This window comes from Meles meles, chromosome 12 (assembly GCF_922984935.1).
Source record: "Meles meles chromosome 12, mMelMel3.1 paternal haplotype, whole genome shotgun sequence".
Lineage (NCBI taxonomy): Eukaryota > Metazoa > Chordata > Mammalia > Carnivora > Mustelidae > Meles > Meles meles.
The window spans coordinates 30,776,444-30,804,063 of record NC_060077.1 but is presented as its reverse complement, the minus strand read 5'-3'; the positions used below and the strand labels follow the sequence as shown (position 1 = coordinate 30,804,063).

General features: G+C 56.3%; 1 protein-coding gene across 4 annotated transcripts; it reads right to left on the bottom strand.

The window, feature by feature from the left end:
- Nucleotides 1–26,575, bottom strand: PPM1F (protein phosphatase, Mg2+/Mn2+ dependent 1F). 4 transcript variants are annotated; one of them, XM_046024442.1, is made up of 9 exons: nt 26,512–26,554; nt 22,731–22,903; nt 20,143–20,397; nt 15,900–16,042; nt 10,274–10,476; nt 9,705–9,893; nt 7,767–7,910; nt 5,172–5,265; nt 1–3,963 (listed from the first exon to the last, which is right to left on the bottom strand). In XM_046024442.1, exons 3-9 carry the CDS (start codon nt 20,337–20,339, stop codon nt 3,611–3,613), a joined length of 1,323 nt encoding a protein of 440 aa, XP_045880398.1. In that variant the 5' UTR covers nt 20,340–20,397; nt 22,731–22,903; nt 26,512–26,554; the 3' UTR covers nt 1–3,610. The 4 variants fall into 4 exon arrangements, with proteins under 4 accessions (XP_045880398.1, XP_045880399.1, XP_045880400.1 ...); XM_046024443.1 differs by lacking the exon at nt 22,731–22,903 and having other exon boundaries at nt 26,512–26,575; XM_046024444.1 differs by lacking the exons at nt 22,731–22,903; nt 26,512–26,554 and adding an exon at nt 25,446–25,497.
- Nucleotides 26,576–27,620: the final 1,045 nt, after the last annotated feature.

The window sequence follows — 27,620 nt, the reverse complement described above, 5'->3', positions numbered from 1 at the left end:
AGGGGCACTAGGGGCTCAGAGGTGAGAGAAGGCAGGACTCAGGCGACAGAGTTTCAGAACTCATGGTTTATTGACACTTGAGCACAGTGACCCCTGGGAGGAAACCGAGTTTCTGGCCCCTTCAGCCCGGGACTCGTCCCTACAGACAGAGGGAACAGCCATCCTGTCTTGGGACAAGACGTCCCTTGCAGAAAACACCTCTCCCAGGAGCCCTGCTGAGACGTGCACAGATAAACCCTTGGCAAGGCTGGCATGACGCATGAATGGCAAAGCTCGGCGCATTTGGCAAAGCTGTGGAGCCTCGGCAGAAAGTGCTGGTCTCCTGGGGCTGCCTCCTGGGTGCCACCAGCAGGATCCCAACCCGAACCAGCTTACTCTGCACAGGCCCAGCAGGTTTCCGTTGAGCCCTTGTCAGGGCTAGGCCTGGGAACCGGTGTGGCTGTACCCCCGGCCCCGGGACTGTACCCCACTGGTGCGGGGAACCCGGAACTCCGAGCCAGTAGGGCACGGGAACAGGTGAGGGCCGCATGCTGGCTGGGGAGGGTAGGGAGAGAGTGGGCTGTGGCCAGAGGCTGGCTCAGGACCTCAGAGAGCCTGCATATCTCCAGTGGGGCCTGTCCCCTCCACTGCCCCCTTAAAGCACATCTCCTTCCTTGGCCTGGGTGCCAAGGACAAGCGAGGTCAGGACATGGCTGACCCATGGCTGACCCATGGCTGCGCCCAGCCCAGCTCCATGTCCTTCCACCTCACAGCTATGGGGGGAGGGAGCTGGGCCCAGTCTGCTTCTCCCACCCCTGCTGGCTCAGAATCCGCTCTACCTGTAAAAGCAGAGCTCTCTAGTAGGGCTCTCTCGAGCTTTTGTGGTCCAGACTGGATGCAAGCATCAGCAGCTCCATTCCCTTCCAGCCCACTTAACTGTAAGAATAGACCCTAATAATACTTTATCACTCCTTCCCGCTGGCAGCAGGGGAGGACTTCCCTGGAACTGGCAGCAGCTCCCCAGGACAGCCCTGCACCTTCCAGAATCACAGCTTCCACGCAACCCTGGGCCCTAGAGAGGAGAAACTGAGGTCCAGGAAGGCTCCGTGACTTGCTTAGCTCAGACAATGAGCTAGTGGCAAAGCCAGGATTTGAGATGGAGATTGAGACTTCCAGACCTGGGGTCCCGGCTAGGGGCCCTCTTGGGACTGTGGCCCGAAGAGGAGGGGGGCCAGGGCTTTCAGAGGCTGAAGATGCCCATGGCTCCCAGTCCAGCTCTGGTCAAGAGGGAAGAGACCTCTATGCCTAGGTGCTGGCCCAGAGCTGGCATCTGTGCAGGAGGAATGAGGGCTCCCTCAGCCCCAAGGCAAGGATGAGCAGCCCCAAATAGCAGAAGCCGCTGCCAGAGGGGTGTGGTCACTGCAACAAGCCCGAGGCCGGGGCACGAATCAGACTGGCACACAGTGAGATCTGGGCTCCATGGGTGAAGCCCCGCTCTTGGTGGCAATCATGGAATCAGAGATCGGCAAAGAAGGGAGAACAATGGAAGTCTACACTTAGCCCCTCTGCTAGGATCACGCTCGGGGGCAGCCAGGCCAGCAGTGAAGGGCAGGGCCACATGCTGTTGCCAGCCCTGTGCTGGGAAGGGCCAACCAGGGGGCTTCGGACCCCCAGAAAACAGTGGGGCCTTCAGATTCAGTGAGGGCAATACTAGGTCATTGTTGGCTCCCATGAAACCGTCTCTGAATTGCAGCGATTGTGTTTAAGATGCCTTCCATTAAGAGACTTGGGAGGCATGGCATTGACTGTGTCACCTGGTCTCCTTCATCCCTGCTGCAGGAGTGTGGGGGAGACACTGAGCCTGCGGGGGGCCTCTCCCACTGCCCCGCCGCCTCTTCGGAAGGCTCTCCTCAGTACACTAGGATCCAGGGTCCTCCCTGCCCTCTCCTGGCCAGCCACTGCCATTCCCAGACTTAGAGGCCTGGGTCCTCCCACCAGAGAGCCCTCTCTCTGGGCCCCTGACCTCTGCCCGGACTCTACACACAGCCCTGTCACTTCCCACTGGACACCCACACCACAGCTGCCTCACTGGAGTCACCCAAGTTTCGTAGCTCCTGAGTCCCGCCTGCCCAGAGCATGCTAGGGAATGTAGAGCTCTCCCCAAGGTGGTCAGGCTGTGGGCAGAGCAGGGTGGCAGAGGATGCCTGCTGTGGCCGGTGGGAGACAGGAGGAAGGGTTTTGGGGCTATGGGGCAGCTGTGTAGGATGGGCTCCGAACAGAGCCCAAGCCCCCCCGGGCTGTCTCTGGACTTGCTGGGGCCTCTAAGCAGTGCTTCCCAGTGAAACCCATTTGATTACCAACACAAGACATTCTAGGATATTCCAGTCAAACGAGGGAGGCTGGCGGGGCCACGGTCACCCCGATCTCCCAGAGCCCCGCGGTCTGGCCCAGTCACACAGCATAGCCTATGCTCTTCAGGGCTGCTCTGCTGTCAGCAGCGAATGCATCACAAGAGGTGGAAAGAACACGTCCGGGAAGAAGTCTAGCCTAGATCATGCCACTATAACAAAATAAACCCTGCTTTTGTAAAAACGGAAACATGCCTATTAGAATCTGTCCCAGGCCCGGCGGTCCTAGCCTTTACCTAAAGCTGTTTAAGGCACTTGAATGGCTTATTAACGCCACCTGGAAAAGTTTTTGTTTCAATCCTGATTAAGGAAAAAAAATCAGTAATACTGCAAAAGAAGTTTCTTCAAAAAAAAAAAAAATCAATACTTAAGTTTTCTAAGAATAAAATAAATGCTCAGCTCTGCTTAAGTTATATGACACAATAGGTCCACTTGGCACTGACAAAACAGACAAAAACCTGAAATACTGCTTCTGAGTTAAGACCTCCCTGGGGGTGGGGGGGCGAAGACCACAAACAAAAGACCCACGTGTCATCATTCTGACCTTCCCCTCTCTTGGTGTGTGCAGGGCTGGGAGGGGACCAGGGAGGCTGGGGGGGCCGCAAGCGCCCACCGCAAACCAGATCCCTGGTGCTCCCTCCTTCCCGGTGGGGCTGTGCTCCCCACTCCAGGAAGCTGGCTTGGCAGGCCAGGAGCAGCCAGGTGCATCTGGAAAGAGGAGTCCTCCCAGTCCTGGTCGGGGAGGAGCCAATGAGAAACCTGCACCGTTTACCCGGGACACACTGGAGGTGGCCAGTGCCCTGGGTCCGCCCGGGGTCTCACACGCAGCGCCCTGCTGCCCCAGGCACCCGCCTGGCATCTTTGGTCTGGCTGAGGCTCACGCCTGCGGCCTCTGGTCCTGCCCCCACCCAATGGGCCGGGATAAGAGCTGCCCCACTTCCCAGGTCCTCTTCTCTTTGGTGAGGTCTCTTCCCTAGGCCTCCTTCAGAGATCCGGGCCATCCCACTGTCTGTGCGAGCAGGACATAAATAACCCATCCACACCCCCCAGCACAGTCCCACAGCCTCCAGGACGGACTGATTGCAAGCAGCACAGGGGACTCAGGGCCCTGGGAAAGCACTGTGAGGGGGACACCTGCCCGCCCATCGCCACTGGTCAGGTCCTAAGGCATCTGAGGGGGAAGGGCATGGGATGGGGGGGTGGGGCCCGATGGCCTGCAGCTCCTAGCTTCTCTGCGGAGTGCTGGTTTCTGGCTCTGAGAGGCCAGAGGGCACATCCCCTGCCCCCTGGGCCCCACCCTTCAGTAGGTCTCGGGGGTCCCTAAGGAAGACCACCATGACTGTGATGTTGTCATGGGAGCCCCGCTCCCGGGCTGCGGCCACCAGCTCCTCAGCCACCTGCAGCCCGCCGCCCTGCTGCCTGACCAGGTAGCTCTGGACGAGGCCGGTGACCTCCTGGTGGGGGACGACATCGAAGAAGCCATCACAGGCCAGCAGCAGGTAGTCCTCGGAGCCGGTCAGCTCCCGAGAGGCCGAGTCCGCCTCCCCTGACACATAGGGCTTCTGGAAGACATCCCCTGGGCATGGGAGAGAAGGGCCTCACGTCAGAGGGCCAGGCTGCCCACTGCCGAGTGCCATCCCGCCAGGCCCCGGCCACCCTCCTCTGACACCCGAGCTCACTGGTGAAATTCGACACTCACACGGTGCTAAAGGCTATGAAGAAAACAAGAGGGCGATGTGGCAGATTTATCCTGGTGTCCCAGTGGGCAGAGTCACAGCCCAGCCGGGCCAGAGGTCAACTTGACCAACAGCCTCTTCCCTTCTTCCCACAGCCCAGTGGAGCCAGGCCCAGAGTTGGAGATGGGGTGGCTGAGGGAGAAGACCTCACCTTTCCTTTCTTATACTCAGGTCTGTAGCTTCCCTTCCCCTCAGGACCCTCGCCCTGGGACCCCACATTCAATCCTCTAGCAAGTTCTGTTGGCTTTACTTTCAAAGTGCTACTGGAAGCCACGGCCTCCTCCTTACACCTTGCCCAGGCCCACGGGTACCCTCCTTCCCTGCCTGCCCTCCGAGGGCACACCAGCCCCCGCCACTTTCTGCCATTGAACTGCCTGGGGTGTCCTGCTCTGCGGAAGGAGCCTCTGCTTGGAGAGGCCCACCTGGCCACCTCCCCACTGCGGTGTGTCCAGATGCCCAATGGCGGCAGCAGCAGGGAGAAGGGCTCTAAGCCGGCACATGCCAGGCGGCCGGGAGGGACAGGTGTCACATTGTGGGGCTCAGGAGGAACAGAGCGGCATCTAAGTACCCAAGGGGAGGGGTGTGGGGTGTGGCGGCCAAGCTCTAGTCTGAGGCCCAGCAGCAGCAGGATGCTGACAAAACAGGATTGTGGAAGAGGAGTCTCCCTTTATTTTTTTAAGATGGAGAAAAGAATCAGCATGAACGGGGAGAGGACAATCGATAATCCTCATTGATGGAATATTTGAAAACCAGCTTCCAGCACATACAGTAGCTATCCAAGGGTTTCCTCGTAGGTTTTTCTGGGAAAATGTTTTAACCAGAAGATAACCGCATACCACTTAAACTGGGATTACTTGTGTGAGATGGAAGACCTTGAGGTGTTTGCTCGTGTGCTAAATTCACCAGAGGTCTCTCACAGTCTGATTCTACGGCCCCACAGACCGCAGGTGCTGTATTTCTCAGCAGAGGATGCTGCTGTCCCCGACAGCTGGGTGACCCTCGGGCCGCAGACGAAAGGCCTTGGTCTCCCACCCTCCTGCCTCCTTACCGATGGCTCTGGACACGGCCAGGGTTCCGTTGACTCTCCAGCAGTCCATGTGAGACACGAAGCCACCCAGTGCCTCGATGCGCTCCTTCTCGTCCTGTGGGGGACAGCCAGAGTGGGCGCTGGGGCAGGGTCCCCGGCGAGGCTGCATCAGCCAAGATGCACTGTTTCCCGAGACAGTGCTGGGAGCCGTGGCCCGGGAGCGACGCCCAGAGGAGGCATTAGGAGATGGTGATGGACCACGAAGAACCCGCACGTCCTCGTCCAGCTGCAGGAAGGGCCACCTCAGCCACAGATCCTCGCTGCCTCACGTTTCACTCTGGGGTACTGTCTCCTCCTTGCTAGCCACTGGGGCGACAGCAAGCCTGTGCTATGTGTGGCCACCTGGCAGGCCTGGATGAAACCTGAACTAGGCCCTGTCCTTTCTTGAAGTCCCTCTGCCTCTACCACCCCTCCCCTCTGGAAATGAAAGCAGTACCACCATGCTAGACACTGGAGCACCAGCTTCCTCAGCTGGGAGCTTCCCATGCCCCACGGGACAGTGTCTACTGGAGAGCCCAGTCCCCTCTCTCTGGGACCACAGAAGTGGGCCCTTCCTCTGGGTCTCTGTGCAGACACAGACCTACTGCAGGGCTGGAGGGAGGGGAAACACAATAGCAAAGGCTGGGCCTCCCATGTGATTCCCTGCAGATGAGGGCAGCAGTGGGACCTGGAAGGTTTGCAGGAGCCCTGACCTGCCTGCACGGCTCCCTCTGGACCTGAGAACCCACTGTGGTGTGAGCAGTGCCAGAAAAAGGCAAAAAGGAGCATGAACACAGGCAGGGAAGGAGGAGGAAGGAATAAGTACGTGGAGGGGTAAGAGAGACTCAGAAGGGTCTGGGGAGAGGCAGGTGGATACGCAGGCTGCTGGGGGGCTGCGCTCTTTGCCACGGTGCCACACAGTGGGGCTCAGGGGGGCTCAGGAAATGCTGCCTGGAAAAGTCCCCGTTGGGCTGCAGAGGTGGTGTAGCTTGACAGTGAGCTTACCGGGATGCAAGCAGGCAGGAACCCAGAGGCTTGCATCTAGTCCTGACTTAGATCGCATTTCACCTGACTGCCTGTCTCAGGGTAGGATGGTCCAACGGGGAGCAGACACCAAATAGCCCAGAGCTGCGGTGACGGTGGAGGGACATAGGATAGCTGCCATTTCTCAGCTGTGTGCTCTGGGCAAGTTACTTAACCTCTCCGAGCCTCAGTCCTCTCCTCCATAGGATGAGAAGAGCATATGTAGGAGGGGAGGCCCAGGAATGCAGTCATTCCTGGCTGTTTTGGTGATCGCTGCCTGACACTCCCTGCAGTGCGTTCCAAATGCAGAAATCACAAAAGGACAGCTCCGTTCAGTTACATAAAAACCAAAGTGTCTACAAGGCAAAAAGCCCCTACACAAAGACAAAGCAGGGGGCTATTTGCAAATCACCCTGCAGACAAGGAGCTGACCTACAAACTGATAAGAACAACAGCAACAGCCCAGGAGACCCGTGAGCCAAGGACAAGAAGGAAGGGCTCTCCAGAAAGGCAATGTAAATGACCTCCAGTGTTGGAGAAGATGCTTGGTCCATTAAGACAAACACAAACCCAACAGCTGCTTTCCTTCCTCTCAGACTGGCAGAAGCCTGCGGTTCGTGCAAATGTGGGCAAAGGGACTCCTGTGGACACACAGCCCGAGGGGAGCAGTGTGGCAACCATGCCAGGACCACCATTGAGAACATTCCAACCCCTCCATCCCACTTCTAGGAAGCTGCTCTGTTAACGTGCTGGACCCTGAGCCATGAAATACAGTACTGAGTCACCTGCCGCTGTGTTGCTGTTAGCATGAAGACACTGAGGAAGCCTCCACATCCACCGACAGGACTGGGGAAGACTGGAGCTCCACGGAGCCCTACAGGAGGGTGGGGGCACTTCCCATGCTGACGTGGAATGCCCTGGAACACCCATTCACGTGGGGAAAGCCAAGCAGGGAGAGGGCATATGGGCGTTCCCCAGTAGCCAACTCCCTGCTTCCCTATATAAGGAGACAGACTGGACATCTGTGAGATGGGGGTCCATGGAGGAAGACCATCCTCATGTCCGGGTGAGGACCCCGAGGTTCAGACAGTTGAGCGACCTCGGGATCTTAGCACAGCCTCTACCCAACCAAGACCCAAGCCTGGTTCCTTCTGACCCCAGCTCAGCATTACCTCCTCCCTGGAACCCTCTCCCCCCATAGCCTAGGTGGCCGGCTGCCCCTTGCCATATGCATGAAGTGTAGGACCCCGTCCTCTGACCCCCCCTTCCTGGGCTGCCTGCTGGGCAAAGGGCCCAGCTCTCCCCCGCAGCTCTAGGCTCCATGTCACTGTGGTGAGAAGGGCTTACTTGGGACTCTTGGCTGTGAGCTTTTCAGGGACCACCCCCAAACTCCAGCCACTCAAGTCACAAGAGCCCTCCCTCTGGGGGAACACCAGGAGTTCCCTTGGAAGGTGGTACAGGGCCCCTCTTACTTGGTTGACCAACTGCTATCCTGCGCAGTGCGGTGTGATGGGGGCTGGGGACATCCCAGGCCCAGAGGGAGGGGGCCCTTACCTGTCGCTCAGGTCTGTGCGGCTCCATCAGCTTCACCACTTGTCCCTGCTGCACCAGGATGACCTGGGAGTCCCCGAGCCAGGCGATGTGCAGGGTCTTTCCTGCGATGAGTGCACACACCCCCGTGGTGCCGCTCTGGAGCCGCTGCCAGGAGAGAGGGGCGTGGTGGGCCAGGTGCCGGCTGGGAGGGCTCATACCCAGCCAGACAGACCCACTCCTGGAACAGTGCTCAGCCAGAAAGAAGGAACGGACTGCTGAAGCACACAAGGACACGAGGTGTCTCCGCTGCACGATGGGAGAGCAGAGCCTGTGTGGTCTCATCTGCACACAACTCTAGAAAACAGGAGCTCTAGCATCTGTAATGTCTGAAAGCAGACGAGTGCTCTTCTGGGGAGCGTGTGGGCAGGAGGGTGGGGTAACGAAGGACAGAAGAAAACTCTTCAGGGGTAGTGGCTGGGTCTGTGACCGGGGGAGGGTTATACAGCTGTAGACAAATGCCAAAACCTATCCAACTGCACACTTTACTTGTTACTGAACCAACGGTATGTTTTACGCTGGCAATATGTGTAATCTGTCATGTGGATTACATCTCCACAAAGCTACCTTAAAATAACAGCAACCTGATCTGATAGCCTGCTTCAGAGAATCATTACCCTGGGAGGTGGCCCAGGGTGACAGAGGCCATGGGGGCTGAGGCCTGTCCCTTTTTCATGGGGCTGCCACTTAGGTCTAGATGCTATATGGTTTTCTGGTAAGATGCAAAGTCTGCCTTTGCCGATTTCCACTGGGTCTGTGCTCAGAGCACCTGATGACAGTGAAGCCCTCCCAAGTCTCCCGACGAGCCATGTCAACTGGGGCGGGTCCTTTAAGCTCTCTGGGCCTCAGTTTCCCAATATCTAAAATGGACGCCCTTTTAGTAGCTCCCTGGCAGGGCTGCTGGGAGGGCCCCATGAGGTTCTATGGGTAAGATCCAGTGGGTGGCAAGTTCACAGAGGAGGTGTTGGATGTGTTCTTTCAGAAACAAGGGCCGGGTCCCTACATGGCTACAGTTCCTGAGGAAAGAACACACACAGTGGGCACCAGCAGCTTGCCAAGACCCTGTCGAGGTGAGTGGGGGTGGAGTGGGGGGGGGTGTTTTTTTTTTTTTAAGATTTTATTTATTTGACAGACAGAGATCACAAGTAGGCATAGCAGCAGGCAGAGAGAGAGGGGGAAGCAGACTCCCTGCTGAGTGGAGAGCCTGATGGGGGCTTGATCCCAGGACTCTGAGATCATGACCTGAGCCGAAGGCAGAGGCTTAATTCACTGAGCCACCCAAGCGCCCTAGGGGGTTGTATGTATTAATCACGGGTTTTATTTTCTATATCTTCTTTTTTTTAAAAAAATTTTTTTTTAAATTTTCAAAACTTTTAAGTAATTTCTACACACAACCTGGGGCTCAAACTCACAACTCTGAGATCAAGTGTCCCCCGCACTTCCGACAGCCAGCCGGGCGCCCCTCTATTCTAATGTTCTGACAAACTGGGGTACTTGCTAGTCATGGACCGAGTTCGTCTCCCAGGACGGGCTGGTCCTAGAGATAGCAAAGGTCCCCCTCCCTGAGTGCACAAACTTCATGCACGAGCCAGCTGGCCTGAACCCGTGTCCTCAGTCACATCCTCTATCTCTCAGGCCAGGCCCTTTTTCCTGGCCTGGATGGCGGCAGGTGGCTCCGATTAGAGCCCAGAGCCCAAACGGGTTATTCAAACTATTCAACCTTCGACTTGCCGTGACCTGCCTTGCCCTGCTTTGCCCAGGCCTCCGTGTGAGGCCACTGGGAAGGATCCGCCACGGGGCGCTCCCTCCCTCTGCCTCCAGATCAATCCTGAGGCAGGGCCTCTCTGATGTGAACGGCTGCGGACTGCACGCTGTGTGTGAGGCCCGTTCACTGGTTCTCACCTCTCGCTTGGCTTTCCTGAGAAACATCTCGTCGGTGCGCTGAAAGGCTTCTCTGAGGGCTCTGGCAGGATCCGTGGGCAACTCGGGCTGGCGGGCAACGTTGGTGTGCACGTGCACAGCGGCATAGCGGGCGGCATCCACCCCTCCGTGACCATCAAACACGGCAAAGTAGGCTCGGTCCATGGGGTCCTGGTGGGGAGTACCGCGGGAGTCACACCACCCTTGCCCCCACCCAGGCTGTCACCTAGCCGGAGGCTCTGGTCTGGGGGGTGGAGCCCAGGCGCTGACTGGGGTGGGACTGAAAGAATCAGCATGGTCTTGGCCATCAGCTGGGAAAGCAAGGTAGCTGGTAGTTAGTTGCTCCGGCCCAGAAGTATTGGGCCGACGAATCAGGCCTCTGCTCCCCCCAGTGGTGTGCTTGGGGGGCACAGCTACAGGCATCACTCCTGCCTTGGCTCTGGCTGGCAGCTCCGCTCAGAACCCCAGTTGGCCCCCACCCCTGATGTGAGGCCTCCTCGGCTGCTCTGACTGGGGCCCTGGAGGAGGATCACTGGAGGTGAAGCACTCACAGACAGGCCGAAGAGCTGGTTGAAGGCGGGAAGGCACACGTGCCGGTCCTCCATCTTGCGGCGGGTATTCCGGATGGCATGCATGGAGACCAGCCATGGCCCCGGCGGGACCCGCGCAGTCGAGGGCACCTGCTTCTGCCACTGGCTGCACACTTCCCAGAGCCAGTTAAAGAAGGTGTGTGCCAGGCCCTTGGCGTCCAGCACTGCTGGGCACAACAGAGGACCGTTAGGGAGGCACCGATGCAGGCCAGCTGGGCTCCACTCGCTCTGTCTGCCCCCCCTTTCCCCGTGGCCTCTGGAGCTCTCCAGACAGTGCCCGCCACAGGCCTGCACGGCCCCCCTCAACCCATCAGCCCCAGGGGCATTCCGAGCACCCGAGCCTGTGTGTAACAGCCTGTGTCAATGACACTGGGCAATGTCTTCGTGGACAACATGCTCAGGAAGGAGCCTCCTGACCCAGAGTGAGGAGCTCCACTCACGGGACCCCTCCCCAGGGAAACAGCCAGAAGCGCAAAGGTAATTTCAGGACAAAGCTTAAACATTTACAATGGCACATTAATTAGAAGCAATACATATCCAGTGACGGAGTAAATGACAGCCCAGTCTCTTGATGAAGAATTACGCTGCTATTAAACATGATTTTCACAACTAAACGCACAATGGATACATGGACCAGCAACTGCACCCCTGGGGATTTAGCCCAGAGAAATTAAGACACCGCGCGCACAAAACCCTGGGTGCCCCAGCGTTCACAGCAGCCTCACCTGCAATGGGCAAAAACTGGAAATGGCCCAGATGATTTTCGACCTGAGAGCAGGTAAACTTCGGTATATCATGCCACAGAATACTACTCACGGAAGGAAGGAAGGAAGGAAGGAAAGAAGGGAGGAGAAAACTCCTGGCATGTTATAGAAACACAGATGAATTTCCAGAGAATGATGCGGAGAGAAAAAAGCCTATCCCCAAAAGTTACATACTCTAGGATTCCATTTCTAGGCATTCTTGAAATGATGAAATTATGGAAGCAGAGAAGATTAATGGTTGTCAGGGTTAGGGACAGGAGCATGGGGCATTAGGGTAGCCACAAAGGACAACATGAGGGATCCTTGTAGAATGAAACTGTTCCATAGCTTGACGATGTCAAGATCCTGGTCGTGATGGTTTACTATAGTTTTTTAAGATCTTACCATTGGGGGAAACTGGGTAAAAGACACATGGAAACCCTGTTATTTCTTATGACAGCATGCGAGCCTACAGTTGTTGCCAAGTTTAATGGGAAAAAATTAAAGGGCAAAACAAAAATGGACTTCTAAAGAGTGCGTGACTGTGTAGAATGCTTAATTATCAAGGAAAAAACATCAAGGAAAAAAATGTCACAGAAAAGAAGGAGAACAGAAAATCCCACACACGATTTGATCATGAGGACCCAAAAAAGCCTTCAACGGCTTGGACCAGAAAACTAAAGGCAGGAAAAGCATACAATCAAAATGGCAGCAGTGGGTGTCTGCAGGTAGTAGTTTGACAGCGGATGTTTTTTTCTTAAGACTTTTTTGGTGTTTTCTCAATTTTCCAGGACAAGTGTTAGCCCCAGGTGATGGTTTCAGAATATGTCCATAAATTCTGTAATGCTTGATTGGGAGCCTGGTTCCTCCCCGTGGGGGTGGGCCTTAGGGACCTGCTCCTAATAAACAGAATCAACCAGAAATGACCATAAACTGCTTCCTGAGAGGCGCTGTGGCTCCCACCTGGCACATTCTCTCTCCCTCCCTGTCTCTGTCTCTGTCTCTCTTTCTCCATCTCCCTGGTGAATCACTGGCCCTGAGGAGAGCAGCCACCATGGCGAGAGGACACTTAAGCAGCCCTGTGCAGGGAGGGACTAAGGCCTCCTGCCAATAGCTATGTGGCCAAACACCTTGGAAATGGACCTCTGCCCCACTGGCCACAAGCCCGGGGCCATGATCTCATGAGACACTGGGCCAGAACCACCAGCTCAGCGGCTCCCAAATTCCAGATCCACAGAAACTATGGGATAAAAATGTTGGTTTTAAGTCACTAAATTTTGGGGGGAATTCATTACACAACAGATAACAGCCCCTACAACACACACACACACACACACACACACACACACACACACACCCACCCCAAATCCTACCTAAACCTGCCTTTTAAAGAAAAGCTTAACAAGGAACTAACAAGGAACAGGTCCCAAGGAATCCTTGGGTGGTAAGTCTCAGAGGCTCAGGTCATTTCCACACACAAAATGCTCTTGGGACTCTTGCTGGCCCAGGTGCATGCAGCAGGCACAGGTGAATTGGAGCCGGCCACTTCAGAGGAGTGTTCAAGGGCAGACTCTGAGGAGAGTCGCCAGACACACTTGAAGGACTTGGAGAGGGGAGGTGTCAGAGAAGGAAGAGCTCCTGCCCAAAGGCGGAGGCCGCAGAAGAAAAAGGTAGGGGAGCGTCTGGGTGGCTCAGTTGGTTAAGCATCTGCCTTCGGCTCAGGTCATGATCTCAGGGTCCTGGGATCGAGCCCTGCATCGGGCTCCCTGCTCAGCAGAGAGCCTGTATCTCCCTCTCCTATTCCTCCTGCTTGTGTACCCTCTCTCGCTGTCTCACTCTCTGTCAAATAAATAAATAAAATCTTAAAAAAAAAAAAGCAAAAAAGAAAAAGGGGGAGAGGCCAGGGAAGGCACAAGAGGCCACGGAAGACATGTCTGAGGGAATCCACACGTGAAAGTGGGGGGTGGGGGGCGGGTGTGTCTAGTACTAGCCATTGTGGGCACACCCAGGACACAGGCACCATTCAGGTGTTTGTCAAGAAGTGGGAGACCAGCCGGGCTGGCCTGAGGGGCTGTGGGAACAGGAAGGCTCAGCTCTGGGAAGACATGGCCACACGTGCTCGGCCCAGTGAATCCCCTGCCAAAAAGTCTGAGACCTCTCGTTCAGCTGGACTGCACAGCGCTGTCTCCCTAGCCTCCTCCTCCTCCTCTCTATAGACAGTTATGTTCAGATGACCATCTGGGCTCCTGGGCTCCATCCCTCTCCCTCTGGGATCTGCTTCTTTTTAAAAATATTTTATTTATTTATTTGTCAGCGGGAGAGAACGCAGAAGGGGAGTGGCAGGCAGAGGTTAAAGCAGACTCCCCACTGAGCAGGGAGCCCCATGTGGGGCTCGATCCCAGGACCCTGGGATCATGACCTGAGCCAAAGGCCGACGCTTCATCAACTGAGTCACCTAGGTGCCCCCGGGCTCTGCTTTTATTAGGCCTGAGACACCCGGCGAGGCACAGGGCACCATGTACTCTCCTGCCTTAGATCGTGCAACCATTTCTATCAACATGTTTGAACTTGAATTTCAGCTTCAGCAAAGGCAATTACCACTGACAATGATAAGCAATGGATAAGCCAGGGGCCAGCTGGGCTGCCTCACTGACTCCTGATGCCGCTGGCAGGACACACCTGCTTTCCCTGCTGAGGGCCTCATCCTGGCGCCCACAGGACCAGCTCACTGGTGTTTCCACATGACCCAGCCCCAGCTCCAGAGAGGTTTAGTCATACCTCTGGCGTTGAGCAGTGGTGCTCATAACACCTGCCCGGAAGCCCATTTTGCAAGAAGGGCTTCAAGATGATAGATTTTCCTATGTTCTGCCCCAGTGACAGGGATTGCTGATCCGGGCTGTGAGCCCAGGCCTGAACGGAGGGCCAGGGCAGGCTGTGAGTTCCCACCCCAGGGGCCATCCCCCCTTTCCCTGGCCTGCAGGAGCCCCGTGTAGGGCCTTCCCGCCAGCAGGTGGTGCTGGTTTCCCACCGGGACTCTGGGGTGGGGCACTCCCTTTGTGGGGCTTTGCAGAGGACAAAGGCTGCCTGTCATTGTGGGCTGCTGTCTCCAGCACCTCCGAGGCAGGAATGTGAGGCCATGCTGGGATGGAATGTGGGCAGGGAGCCACAGAAGGAGGGGGGGAGCAGAAGAGAACTCAGGCATGTGCTGAAGCAAGGGGCCGCGTGCATTTGTCTTCTTCCCCCCCCCAGCCTGTTCCTTGTTTTGCCCTCAACACTCACACTCAGGCTAAACTTCAAGTAACACACATAACAAATATGGGACAAGATAGAAGTAACCATATGCAATATATAAAGAGACTAAATCCATAAAGATGGAAGAAATCATAAGCAATATATAAAGGAGCAAATCAACAAATTATACAGGAGTTCCCCCTAGCCACGATTTCGCCTTCCGTGGTCTCCGGTACCGGCAGTCAACTGCGGTCTGGAAACGGGGTCGCCAGAGAGTACTGTCAGAAGGTTAACAGCAAGGGCGCCTGGGTGGCTCAGTTAAGCGACGGCCTTTGGCTCAGGTCATGATCCTGGAGTCCAGGGATGGAGTCCCGCAGCAGGCTCTCCGCTCAGTGGGGAGTCTGCTTCTCCCTCTGACCCTCCCTTCTCATGTTCTCTGTCTCTCAATCTCTCTCCCTCTTTCTCTCAAATAAATAAAATCTTAAAAAAAAAAAAAGAAGGTCAACAGTAGCCCAGTGCTGCACTGTGATGCCTACATCACTCACCTCATTCCATCCTATCACGCAGGCATCTCACGTCAGCACCAGAAGGGTGAGTACAAACTAAGATACTTACACAGAGAGAGGCCCACCTTCATGTAACTTCTACTACAGTGTATTATTATCACTCTTCTATTTTAGTATCAGTTGCTACTCTTACTGTGCTTAGTCTACAAATTAAAATTTATCAGAGGTGTGCATACATAAGAAAAAATGCAGCATATACAGAGGGTCTGGTACGATCCGCAGTTTCAGGCATCCCCTGGGGGTCTTAAAATGTATCCCCCTCGGAGGAGGTGAGGGGGTAGTTTTCACTGTATTAATTCCCAATTTCATTAATTCCTTCACTGTATCAGGAAAGTGAAACAGGGACATGCAAAGAGCGAGCCCTGATTTTTTTATGATGAGGTTTGCTGCCCATTTCTGGGTTCCCCAGGCGGTGCGGGGTGGCTGGGGGCATGCCACACTAACCAGTACCCAAGCAGGAGGCAGACCGACGGGCCCCTCCCCAAGCTAGCTCTCCAGACGCTGCGGAGTCTCCACCTGTCAGGGTCCTGAGTTGGATCAGGTCGGGCAACTGGCCCAAATGCGGGCATTTTCTGCCAGTTGGACCCTGAGGCCGCCCCCAGGAGCCACGCACATGTCACCCTCCTGGCTCCTATGCCACCCTGGGGCAGTGTCAGCTGAGGCAGAAGAGCAAGTGGGTGACGGAGCTGCCACCTCAGCTTCCTCTCATGTAGAATAGGAAAAGCATTATTCATCTCCTGGGCGGTTCCGAAGCTCAGGGAGACAGCGGCCGCGCTCCCCCTGCCGACCTGAGTCTGGAGCTAGCGCTCTCTCCGCATCTAGGTGGCCGTCGGGAGCACGCGTAGACCCTGTCCTTCCATGGCCCTCAGCCATGTGCTGCCTATGACCGCTCTTCCTCCAGCAAAACGGGAAGGGCGGTGGCGGCCAGGTGAGCCCTGACAGCTCCGGAACTGGCAGTCCCCCACCTCCCACCCCATCCTGTCCTTTGTCTGGTGGGTGAGTCTGTCGCCTGCTAAGCGTCCCAGCCAGAGAGGGAAGAGAACTCACGGGTCACAGGGGCCTTCTCTTCCTCATCGTCATCTTCCTCCTCCTCCTGCCCCGGCAACTTCCTGAATTCAGAAAGGTCTGTCTGTAGCAGCTGGGAAACTGCCTCGTGGGCCAGAGATGAAGCAAGTGGTGGCGAGGCGCCCCTGCAGACAGGAACAAGGAGTGAGGCGGGGCTGGCACCTTGGCAGAAGCTAAGACCCCAGCGCCTCCCCAAACGCTCCGGATGGAGACCTTCGCACTCAGGGACGCCCGTCTGGAAGGAGTGATGACCGCCTGTGCCACAACGTGCAGCGGCAAGCAGCAGGTCGGCCTCTGGGCCTCGGGGAGTTGGACGGGACACCAGCTCGATGCCGTCTACCAGGTCCTGGGCCTCAGCAAGCACGGGTTGGGGCTGTGGGGGGCCGCACAAACTGCCTGGTGTCCAGGCTGATGACGGCTCCCGGCCACCAACCCCAGTTGGGGCCTGCTAGCACTTTAGGAGTCTTAGGAGTTGAATTATGTTCTTATGTTGAAGTTCTAGCTGCCAGGGCTTCAGAATGTGACCTGATTTGGAAATAGATGCGATTAGTTACGGTGCAGTCATATAGAAGGGTGGGTCCCTAATCCAGGAACCCTGGCGTCTTTATGAAAAGCCTGAGCTCAGTGGGGCCGTGGGGCTGTCAGGATGGACCAAGCCAGCTCACCCTGTCCTTCATGCTCAGGGACCCGGGTCCCCACACTACAGGGGTGAGTAAGAGTCACTAATTCTGCTTGACTCTAGCAAGCAGGCCCTTGTGGGGGCTGAGGGGGATGGTGCACCAGGGTTGAGCTGACCACAGAGCTGACACCCCCCAGACACAGATGCATACAGGGAGAACTGTGTGTGAAGACGAAGGCAGTGCTGGGGTGATGAGCCAGAAAGTACCAGAAGGAACCAGCCCTACCAACACCCTGATCTTGGCCTTCCAGACTCCCAAGCACCGAGACAATACATTTTTGTGTTTGAGCTGCTCAGCCTGCAGTGCTTCCCACACCGCAGCCATGGAAAGCCAGAAGGGGTCCATTCCTCTGCTACCCCCATACCTCTAGATGCATCCTGATCCCGGAATCTGCCTCCCCACCAGTGGGAACCTGTCACAGGCCAGATGATGTGTGTTCGCCTTTGTGTGTCTGTCCTCGAGGGCTGGGGGTCCACACCCAGGGCAGCCAGTGTTTCTCTGCGGGGCAGACATACCTGGCTTTTCCCTGAGTGCAAGGACCTCCGAACAGCCACGCAAATGGGTCAGTTCTCTTTGGGGGCTGGGCGTCCACGGTGTGTCTTTTAGATGGTCTTAGGAACCTACAGGGATGAAGCTGTGTTTTTTTTTTAAATGAGCGGGTGACTCAGGGGAGAGGCCTCTGGAACTACCTTTGAGAAACAGCCAGCCAAGACATGAGAAATGAGTTCCCCTGCCATTTGGGGATTTCCTGCTAACCACTGGGTTTTCCTTTCTCGCAGCAGGGAGAAGTGGCGCTGTTTTCTTTGCTTCTGGGGGGTGGTGCCGCAGCTTCCTGCAGGCCCGAAAGGCCACCAGGGGAGGGAAGCAGCTTCCGGCCCAGGGACACAGACAATGCCTGGCCTCAGGCCATAGGCCTTGTTTCCTGGATGTGCCTGCCCAGGGGTTCCCGCCTAGCTTGCCGCCCCCCACATCCTCCGGAGGTTAGGGCTCCTAAAGACGCCAGATGATGCCGCAGTAAACAGAAGGTGTGTGCAAGGCTAGGTACCCAAGAAAGATTCAGTTCCACCTGCTTTGGGGTTTTCAAGTTTGCAGCCTAGCAGCCGAGTTGAAAATGCAGAGGAATAATTACAGCCTGAGGTGTGCACTGCTCAGGGACCTGAGATGGGACACAGAACCGCTGACAATGAGGGGGAAGATAGGACGTAAATCACTGCACCCTTGAACTTGGTGATCTGACTTCCCAACAGTCTCATGAAGGACACCATCTACAATCTGAAAAAACACCAGGCACCACTCTTCCTGGGGCCCCCGACACCCAGGGGCCTCCACGCCAGCTGCAGGGATGGGAAGGAGAGGGACAGGAGCCCCCAGGAAGCTGCCAGGAATGTCCGTGGGGGTGCTCCTGACAGGGAGACTCAGAGCAGACAACGTGCGCTCACACACATGAACACTGTGTCTACATGGGGAAGAAATACTAGAAAAGAACAAAAGGAACCAAAAATAAATCCATCAAGATGAGTAGGATATACATGACTTTAAAATATCATGGTTTAAAGGTGTTTTAAGATGGATTTGTTAGGAGGCTGATGGGGGCCATGACCCTTGGCCTCTCTTGCCCTCATGGGTAATGGTCTCAGGCCTGCTCTGGCATCCTGCTAATTAACGGGGTACATGCTCGACACCTGAGCCTGGGCCTGCCACAGGGCCTCACGGGACCCTACATCACGTCAAGCAAGTCCTGCTTTTCTCCTACCCGTAGCCTGAGATAGCTGCCCTCCAACATAACTAAAACCTGCTTGCCCCCAAGGCCCTGCACCCTGCGGACCCCAACAGTCAGACCCCTGACTTCTCCAGCTCAGGCCTCTCCCTGGGCAGGAGGCTACCCTCCTCTTTCACCAGCTTCCATCTCCACTGCCGTGGAGCAAATCAAGCCCAGCCTTCTGGGATCCTGCCCCTCTGGCCCCATCCCTCCTCTGTGCCCTCTCTTCCCCCCACCAGTGGACTGATGGCTCACCCCGGTGCCCCTCCCAGGCCCGGCCCTATAGCTTGTCCCTCTTCTGACTCTGAGCCAGCAGCCTGTGGCTCTCCTGTCTCTAGGCTCGCGTGCACGCAGGGCTAGCACGGGCGCCAATCCTGCTGGTCCTGCGTTTCCCCCCACCACCCCTAAAGACCCCACAGGAGGCCTGGTGGCTGCTGGTGGGACACACCCTGTGGGACCCGGGGCCCTGAGGAAGGCAGAGCCCGGGAAGCCCTCCCCTCCCCCGCATACAGCAACCCGGGCCTATTCTGTTCCATCTACTCACCTTATGCCCCCTCTAAAATATTTCCTCAAAGCAGAACAAAACAGGCCAGTGACACCCTCTGCACATGCCACACCCTAAAGGGGCATGGCCACTGGGCATGTCTGCCTGAGCTCAGTGGGGCCGTGGGGCTGTCAGGTTGGACCAAGACAGCTTACCCTGACCTTTATGCTCAGGGACCCGGGTCCCCACACTGCAGGGGTGAGTACGAGTCACTTGACTCTAGCAAGCAGGCCCTTGGGGGGGTGGGAGGGGATGGTGCGCTAGGGTTGAGCTGACCAGCCCACAGGAAGCACGCTTGGGGACACTCAAATGTCAGGATGCTGAGGCTGGGGGCGTGGTCTGACTCAGGGGGGTGGGCCCAGCCCCTGGGGAGGGATGAGGCTCATGCAGACTTGGTATGGGCTGCTAGCCTTTACTGTCAATTTGTTTCTCCCTTCTAATCTGCTCAGCCTGCTGTGTCTCATCTCCGTGCCCCGGCTACCTGGCCTGTGAACAGCGGACAGCACCATCACCTCTTGGGTCATCGTGACTAGGGGCACATGGCCTGGTCCTGCCCCACCCTGAGGTCTCGGCTGGGCTCTTAACCCCCCGGCCTCTGGCTCCCCATCTGTGAAATGAGACAGAAATAGGACTGACTGCACCTGTCATGGGTTGGACTGTGTCCCCCTAAAAGAGATGCTGAAGTCCTAACCTGCTCAGAATATGACCTTACGTGGAATTAGGGTCTTTGCAGGTGTAAGAGGAGGTCCCACTGGAGCATCTTGTCCCTACAAGATGAGAAGAGACGCAGACGGGGAGGGAACGCCACGTGAAGACACAGATGCACAGGGCAGACACTGTGTGACAACGAAGGCCGGGCAGCAGTGATGCCGCTACAGGCCAAAGAACCCCACGGAAGGACTGCTGGCAGCACCAGCAGCTGAAAGGCCTGGAACCAATGCCCTCAGCCTTTGTTTGAGAGAGCACGACCCTGCCGACACCCTAATCCCTGACTTCTGGCCTCCAGAACTATGAGATAGTACGTGTCTATTGTTCCAAGCCACCCAGACCGGGCTACTTCGTGACAGCAGCCCTGGGGAAGCAATGCAGCCCCGTCGCGGGGAGGTCATTAGGCAGCACAACTGGCACAGGGCAGGGCACGCGGGGTGAGCAGCAGCTGCAGTCCAGTTTGGCAGGTGGCCCATGCCAAGACCCTTGCTCCCGGCCCCTGTGCTGTCCCCACCTGGCAGGCCTGTCGCCTACCTGCTGCTCAGGAAGCCCAGCGCCAGGTCAGCCAGCTCGCCCTCCACCTCCTCCTGGCTCAGTGCTGTCCCCGGGATCTTCCATGGCGCAGGGTTCTCTGGGCTCAGTGGAGCTGGGAAGTCGCAGAGGAAGGCGTCCAAGAAGGCTGGGATCTCCTCTGCCGGCTGGCTGCTCTGCTGGGGGGCTCCAGAGGCCATGCCCGGAGCATCCCGGGGTGGGAGGGGGTCTCTGCTGGGATTCTGGATGGTCTTCGCTCTGAGGAGAGACATGAGGGTCAGAAGACACAGGGGGGATTGGTGCCCTCACCCCACAGTGCAGAGTGCATGGTGCCTTGCTTTCTCTCCTTCACCTGGAGGCATCATGCAGCACGTGTCACACCGAGCCTGGGGCCTCAAAGCGGAAGGTCAGGGCTACTGGCCTCACAGAGAGTTCAGGGACCCAAGTAAGGGGGAGCAACAAGCCTAGTTGGTGTCCTGACACAGTTCCAAGAGGAACACTAGGAAGCCCAAGAGAAGTGGCTTCAGGAGACAGAGCTGGGATAAGAGGCCACATGGATGCCTTGAAGGAAAAGTGACAGAGAAGGCAGGGATGTTCTTGGTAGGAGACGGCTGGCATGGCCAAAGGCAGGCAGGAGGGGGACACCGGGGCCAGGCCATTGAGGCAGGAAAACACAGCAGGTAAATGGATTCAACCTGACCCTGGGAGCTCGACAGACAGACAAAGGTGAGGAGGTGATGCCATCGCATCTGTGAGCCTAGTGGGGAGAAGGGATGCCTGTCAAGGGAAGAAAAAGAAGGGCCTGGATGGTGCTGGGGCTGGTCCTGGGATGTTTTGGATGTGGACCAGAGCGGGAGTAGGAAGAGGCCACAGAGGCTGCAGGGCACCTCAGGGTGTGAGCAGGAGAGAAGCCAGGAAAGGGGGACACCTGTGATGTGTCCTCTCCAACAGGAAGAGTCCTGGGCCTCCTGAGACCCAGATGAAGGAGAGGCACCAGAGACAGCCCAGGCCACTGACCCCACTGCTGTGGGCACTGGCTTCCCCCTCTCAGGCTCTTCGTGCCCTGTCCTCAGGAAGGCCAAGGGCTTACTAGCTGCCAGGACCTGTGCATTGCCCATTAACAACCCTGGGAGCCAGGATGAGCCCCCATTTCACAGACAGAAACACTGAGGCTGGGAGATGATGGGGTCCAGGAGGGATTCTGGAGCCCATACTCATCACCAGCCCACCCAGCTCTTCTCCCACAAGAACCTTACCCACAGCGGGCTCTCGCCACATCCACCTTCCCAAGGTGGGCCTCCAGCTCCTCTCCCCCAGCTCAGGGCCTCCATGTACCACCAGCCTACCCTCCTCCTTCGCCCTGCCTCCCAGGGTTCAGGGGCCAGCAAAGGCCTGTGTGTCAGACTCCTGCATGGCCCACCTGCACTACCGCCTCTTATGTTCAGCCCTCCAGACCCAAATGGTCCCAGAGCATCTCTCTTCTGGCATACACCCTCCCGCATTTGCTCTCTAGGCCCTACTTCCTACCCCACACCCACGTGTGCAACCCCCTGGCCACCAACGCCAAGCACAGGCCCTTGTCTAGCCCATTCCCCTCCAGCCTGTTCCCTCTGAGCCTTCCCAGGGCTGGGGCACCCCCAGGGCCTCCACAACACCCAGGTGGCAAGCTTGCTTTGGGAGCAGAACCAGACTGAACTCGAGGGTCCAATCCCAAGTTGCAGGCAGAGAATTCGGGGAGCAATTTCACGGCCCATCCCCTCCCTGAGGCCTTCCCGGTTCTGACGAGTACAGGCAGGGAGAAGGCATGGCAGACTCTTCTGGAATTCCTCATGCCTACAAACGTTACCAGAGGGCAGCGGTGACAGGGGTTGGAAATTGGAGGCTGGAGGGACCTGCCACCGAGAGGAGGGGTGAGAGCCCGCTCAGCACCCACACCCATGGGCACAGCTGCCCTTGTCTAGAGCCACTAACTCAGCACAAGTCTGGCAGAATAAAGAGGGGAAAAAAAAACCACAAGAAGAGCATGGGGTGAAGGGGAAAAGGGAGTTAGTTAAGTGTCTAATCTGGAAAGGACATGCAAGGACAAGGGAGGGGGGAGTAAATGAAAAAAACAAAACAAAACAAAACTAACCCCAAACCCACGAAACCTCTCTCTTTCAGAGACTTGTCAAAGTTGACTTTTTAAAGCAGACACAGAAATAATACAGAAATTAGGGCACTTAGGATGGAAGGTTACCGGGACAGATTTAAAACCATCGCTCTCACCCACCTTTACTTATCAGTAGAAGTAAATACAATGCAGACCCAGGTCACAAAAGGCGAACAGGTAAAAAGATAAAGAGATAAAGAAGCAGGAATCAGGACAAGAGCAGGTTGGACACCCGAGTCATAACCACGAGGGGAAGACTTTGTAAAATGGGGAGATCAGAAAAGGCTGGAAGCCTCGTGGCAGGTGGTGAGGGTCGCCTGGGGAGAGAGCAGGCCGGCAGAGCTGCTGAGCGAGAACCAAGCCAGGGAAAAACAAGAAGATGGCAAGAATTTCCCAGCAGGCTCCCACACCCTCCGGCAGAGAAAGAGGCCAAGCCACCTACCTCCTCTGCTTGCGAACAGCTCTGGCCTGTTGCTTAGGGGAGAAATGTGAGTAATGCAGGCCTGGTCCCAAGCAACAGCTGGGGCTCCAGGGTCGGGGAAATGCTGTCTGGGTCCCTGTGAGCCCAGAAACAATACTCTGCAGGGCTTGGAATCCTTGACGGTGCCCGCGCTCCTGTAAGCGTATGATTAAGACCTCAGTGAGAGGATGGCTGGCTCACCGACCTCCCCAGAGTGCACAGGAGGGCCCTGTTTGAGAAAGCCTGACCCCTGGCGTAAAGCACAGAATACAAGACCCTTCGCCTGTGACCTTACTTGCTGGTGGCATCGGCTCAGCATTTTGGAATGCAGGTACCCAGGGCCATCCTGCCTGTTGAGGACCAAACAAGCTGGTTTCTGCATCAGCAGGCGGAGGCGCGGGGCAAGGAGAGGAACCAGGACATGGCTTTCCTTCTCTAGGGTCTAGCTGGGGTTAAAGATAAGAATAAGTTCCTTCCTCACCCTTCTTTTTTTCCCAACAAACTCTGATCTGTCACATAAGCCATAGAGAGAGGAGCAAAACAATCCCCTCTCCCAGGAGCCCGGGGCCTACAGATAGAGGCAGGAAGAAGGTGGGGGTTGTGCTGTGGTCCCGAGCTCTTGCTGGCCCAATGAGGACAGACTGGGCAGAGAGCAGGATGAGGTGATGGGGCAAGGTGTCCAGCTGGATGCAGTGCTGAGCAGGGCTGGGGAGGGGGACTTGCCTCTGAGTCTGGGTTAGTCATCAAGACAAGGAGGGGCCAGGGGAGGCACACTGGGCTGCCAGCCCCCTTGTCACCTGCCTCCACCAGACTGGCCAAACGTGGCCCGTGGCCCATGGCTTCCTGGCTCCCGGAATGCTGCTGCCCTGCACAGCCCATCAGCTGGCAGCCACCGCGGCGGGAATAACGGCAATCCCAGCTAACACCCGCCAGCAGCCCCCAGCTGCCTGCACCCAGGGCACTCTCCCTGCTGCTACTCTTCCCGCCTCCCAGCAACCTGCTGTCATTCTCCCCAGGTAGGGGTCATGACAGGTGGGGGCTGCCAGTGGGGGGAGAGAACAAAAGAACCAAGTGACTCGTTCAAAGTCCCTCGATGGGGTTCACGCTGGGGGCTCACCGCCCACCCCTCACTGGGTCACCAGCCTGGGAATTCAGTCTTTCATGGCCTCTTCTTCCATCTCTGTGCCCATAACCCTGTTCCAGTCCCTCCCCTCCCTGCTCCTGTGATTTGCCTTGTGGAATCCCACTTTGGCCCCGCCCCTACCCCAGACCTCTCCGAGCCAAGCCCTGCTGAACTGCAGCACCTTTGGGGTCCAGCGCACTGCCTTCCGTGCTCGATCCCAAAGAAAAAATATTTATTTTCCTCTAGTTTATTGGTTTTGACTCATAAACTCAACTAATGCATATTTGTACAACTGGCTTTTTCTTGATTAAAAAAAATTTATTTTAGAGAGAGAGGGAGCATAAGCAGGTAGAAGGGCAGAGGGAGAGGGAGAGAGAGAATTTTCAAGCAGCCTCCAGCTAAGGGCAGAGTCCAACCCAGGGCTCCATCCCAGGTCTGAGCTCATGACCTGAGCTGAAATCCAGAGTTGGCTGCTTAACCAACTGAGGCACCCTGGCGCCTCAACTACCTTGTTCTAGATGGTACAGACAAAATACTTGTTGAGAGTCCTGCTCAACTTGAAAACCCAGGAGTAAAGCAAAAGACAGCAATCCTTAAGAAAGGAAACAGTGTCATCGTTACAACGCTATTGCCTTCTTTATTAAAAGCTTTTCTGTAAATGGAGAATCTTGTTTCTTCCTAAGTAACCACTGCAAAAAATATGGTGCCACTTTTCCAGATCCTTTCCTACACATGTATCTTTTTTTCTTTTTAAAAAATGTATAGTAAAATACATGTGACATACAACTTATCGTTCTGTCTGTTTTCCCCTCTCCAGTTCTGGGGCATTAGGTACATTCACATTGTTGGGGACCCACCACTTTCTACAGGCTTGACTTTCTCAACTAGATGCTCTGCTCCCTGAATCAGGAAGCCCACCCCTGCCCTGTTGGGCATGAGCCCTGCCCTCTGTGCATGGCAGCTGGCAAGTATGACAGCAGAGGGAAGACGCAGGCTGCCTTCTGCCACTGCCAGTGGGTGGTGTGGGCTGAGATAAGCACCCTGAGGCCTGACACCTTCAAAGAGGAAGTTAGGATATTCTGGGGAGAACCCCGATCATGACCGTGATCAGAGGAGAAAGGTTTTAAAGGCAGAGATGGCCTCCGGCAGTATCTCAAAGGAATTCTACAAATGAACTGGTAAGGAGGTTTATAGCTTTCAAAGTGGTATTTGGAGTGGTATTTGTTTTGTTACCTCTTGCACAACTCTCCTGAGAATAAGCTGTTAGGCCACACTGCAGATGAAGAAATAGTCTCCGGGAGGGTAAGCTGTCTACCTAAGGTCACACAGGTAGGAAACGGCAAAGCCAGGCTCACAGAAGGTCTTCTGACACCTTTTGTCGCTTCTGGCTTGGATACAGGAGGGAAAGAGTGAGATCTGACTATAGGACAGATACGGCCATGAAAGCCAGAAGCAAGGGGTGCCTCGGTGGTGCAGTCGGTTGAGCGACCGACTCTTGGCTTCAGTGGGGGTCGTGATCTCAGGGTTGTGAGATCAAGCCTGGTGTGGAGCCAGGCACTGGGTTCCATGCTCACCCGGGAGTCTGCTGGGGTTTCTCTCTCCCTCTCCCCTGCTTGCTCACTCCGGCTTTCTCTCTCTCTCTGAAATAAATAAATCTTTAAAAAAAAAAAAAAAAAAGAAAGAAAAGAAAAGAAAAAAAAAAAAAAAGGCCAGAAGTGTGCTAGAGATGACCTCACAGAGCTGGCCTTACATTCCATCTCCCATGGTGGGAGTATAGCTCTGCCCACAGGCCTTGCCCCAGGAAATACCATGAGGACGTGTGTCACTCAGGCCATGTGTCCTGCTGGGTGGAAGGCTGTGGGGGAGGAGTCCATCACTATCAACTAGTCCTGGCTATATGTTAAGCCCTGCATTAAAATCTCTACAATGGGGTGCCATTTCTCCCTACTGCACGTAGGTTAAGAGGCTTGCCTGAGATCACACAGCAACCAGTGGTGAAGTCTCTCACCTCCCTGCCTGAGATTCCTATCTTACACACCTAGGGCTGAAAGGGCAGCAGCCCAAGCATTCGCTTTCACTAAAACACTCGCTTTAAATCGCTTGGACGGGGGCCACGGGTGGGGGCAGGCCGCGGGGTAAGGGCACGTGGACAGAGATGTGGACCGGCAAAGGTGCAGGGGCTGGTGGGGTAGGGGTCAGGGCAGTGGGCCCGGCCCAGATGCTCCTAAGAACAGGGGCTCGGCCACGGGCAAAGGGGGGCACGTCATCCCTCAACATCCATTCTGCAACACCGCCTTCGGCTCCCACCTGGTCTTCGGCTTGGCCACACCCCCGCCGGCCCCTGGCCCCCCAGGTCTGCACCCTTGCCTCCCTGGCCTTCCAATTCTTTGCCTCGGGTTCCTCAAGTCTTCGGTTACTCCCTCCGTTCTTCAGTCTCCCCACTCTGCCTCTGAACCCCTTGGGTCTTCCCGTCTCGGCCTCCCTGCCTCCCCAGGCCCCCTATTCCGCACCCTCCGGTTTCTCAGCGCCCCGTTTCACCCCTATACGCCTCAGGTCCCCACCTGAGCCTCACTTCAGCGAGGTCAGCCCCCCGGTCCCATGCCCCGGGTCTCCTCACCCCCGGGACCCCCACGGCCTCACCTGCTACTCCGCAGCTCCCGGCCCCGCGAGCCGCTCCGGCCGGCCCCGCCCACTTCCCGTCCCCCGCCGCCTCGGGCTCCGCGCAGGCGCAGTCGGGCCGAGGACGGGCGGGGTTGGACCTCTGCTGCCCCCTGGCGGCCGCGCGGCCCTTTCGTTACGGGTGGAGAAGAGCTGCGCTCCACCCAAAAAGGGTGGAGCGGCGACATGGTCCCCATCCTGGGTTCTGGAGCAAAACGTGTGAACACTGGCGAATTGCTTCCCTTCTCAAGCCTCGGGTGGTTGGGTAGATGGGGAAAGCAATCCCTATCTCACAGCGCCCAGATATTAAGCAACATGTGCTGTGGGCAGCTGGTGAGCGGCAGAGCAGGCACATGCAGACCCAGACTGCCCCAGGGCCGGTGGGCCATCAGGCGAGGAGGCACAGTCCCTGGGGGCCCAGCTTACTTTTGGCGGTTGTGTTCGTTTCTTATTGCTGCTATGACAATTACCACAAACTTACACAAATTTATTATTTACAATTCTGCAGGTCAGAAGCCCGCAAGAGATGATGGGCTCTAAGTTTGAAGTGTCGGCAGGGTGCGTTCCTTTCTAGGGGCCCTAGCCAGGAATTGTTCCCTTGCTTTACCGGTTCCCAAAGACTGCCCATTCCTTGGCTTGCAGCCTCTTCCATGTTCAAAGCCAAGAACATCTGACAAGTCCTCCTGCTGCCACCTCTCTGGTTCTCTCCTTGGATTCCCTGTTCCATTTTTAAAGACCATTATGATGCCACTGGGCTGCCCAGATGAGATAGGATAATCTCAGTATTGTAAAGTTAGATGATGGGGTGCCGGAGTAGGTTGAGCGGGGGAACCCTTGGTTTTGGCTCAGGTCATGATCCAGGGGTCCTGGGATCTAGCCCCTCTGGGAGTCTGTTGGAGATTCTTGCCTCTCCTTCTGCCCATGGGCGCTCTCTCTCTCTGATGGATAAATCTTTTTTTTTTTTAAAGATTTTATTTATTATTTGAAAGAGAAAGACACAGCGAGAGAGGGAGCACAGCAGGGAGAGTGGGAGAGGGAGAAGCAGGCTTCCCGCCAAGCAGGGAGCCCGATGTGGGGCTCTGTCCCAGGAC

Excerpts from the sequence above, each read along its gene's own strand:
- PPM1F (XM_046024443.1), bottom strand. The coding sequence starts at position 20,339 with ATGGCCTCTGGAGCCCCCCAGCAGAGCAGCCAGCCGGCAGAGGAGATC. Across the intron at positions 10,477-15,899 it reads AGAGAAGGCCCCTGTGACCC|TGCTGGACGCCAAGGGCCTG; the intron begins GTGAGTTCTCTT and ends TGTGCCCAGCAG. Across the intron at positions 3,964-5,171 it reads GGCCGTGTCCAGAGCCATCG|GGGATGTCTTCCAGAAGCCC; the intron begins GTAAGGAGGCAG and ends TCCCATGCCCAG.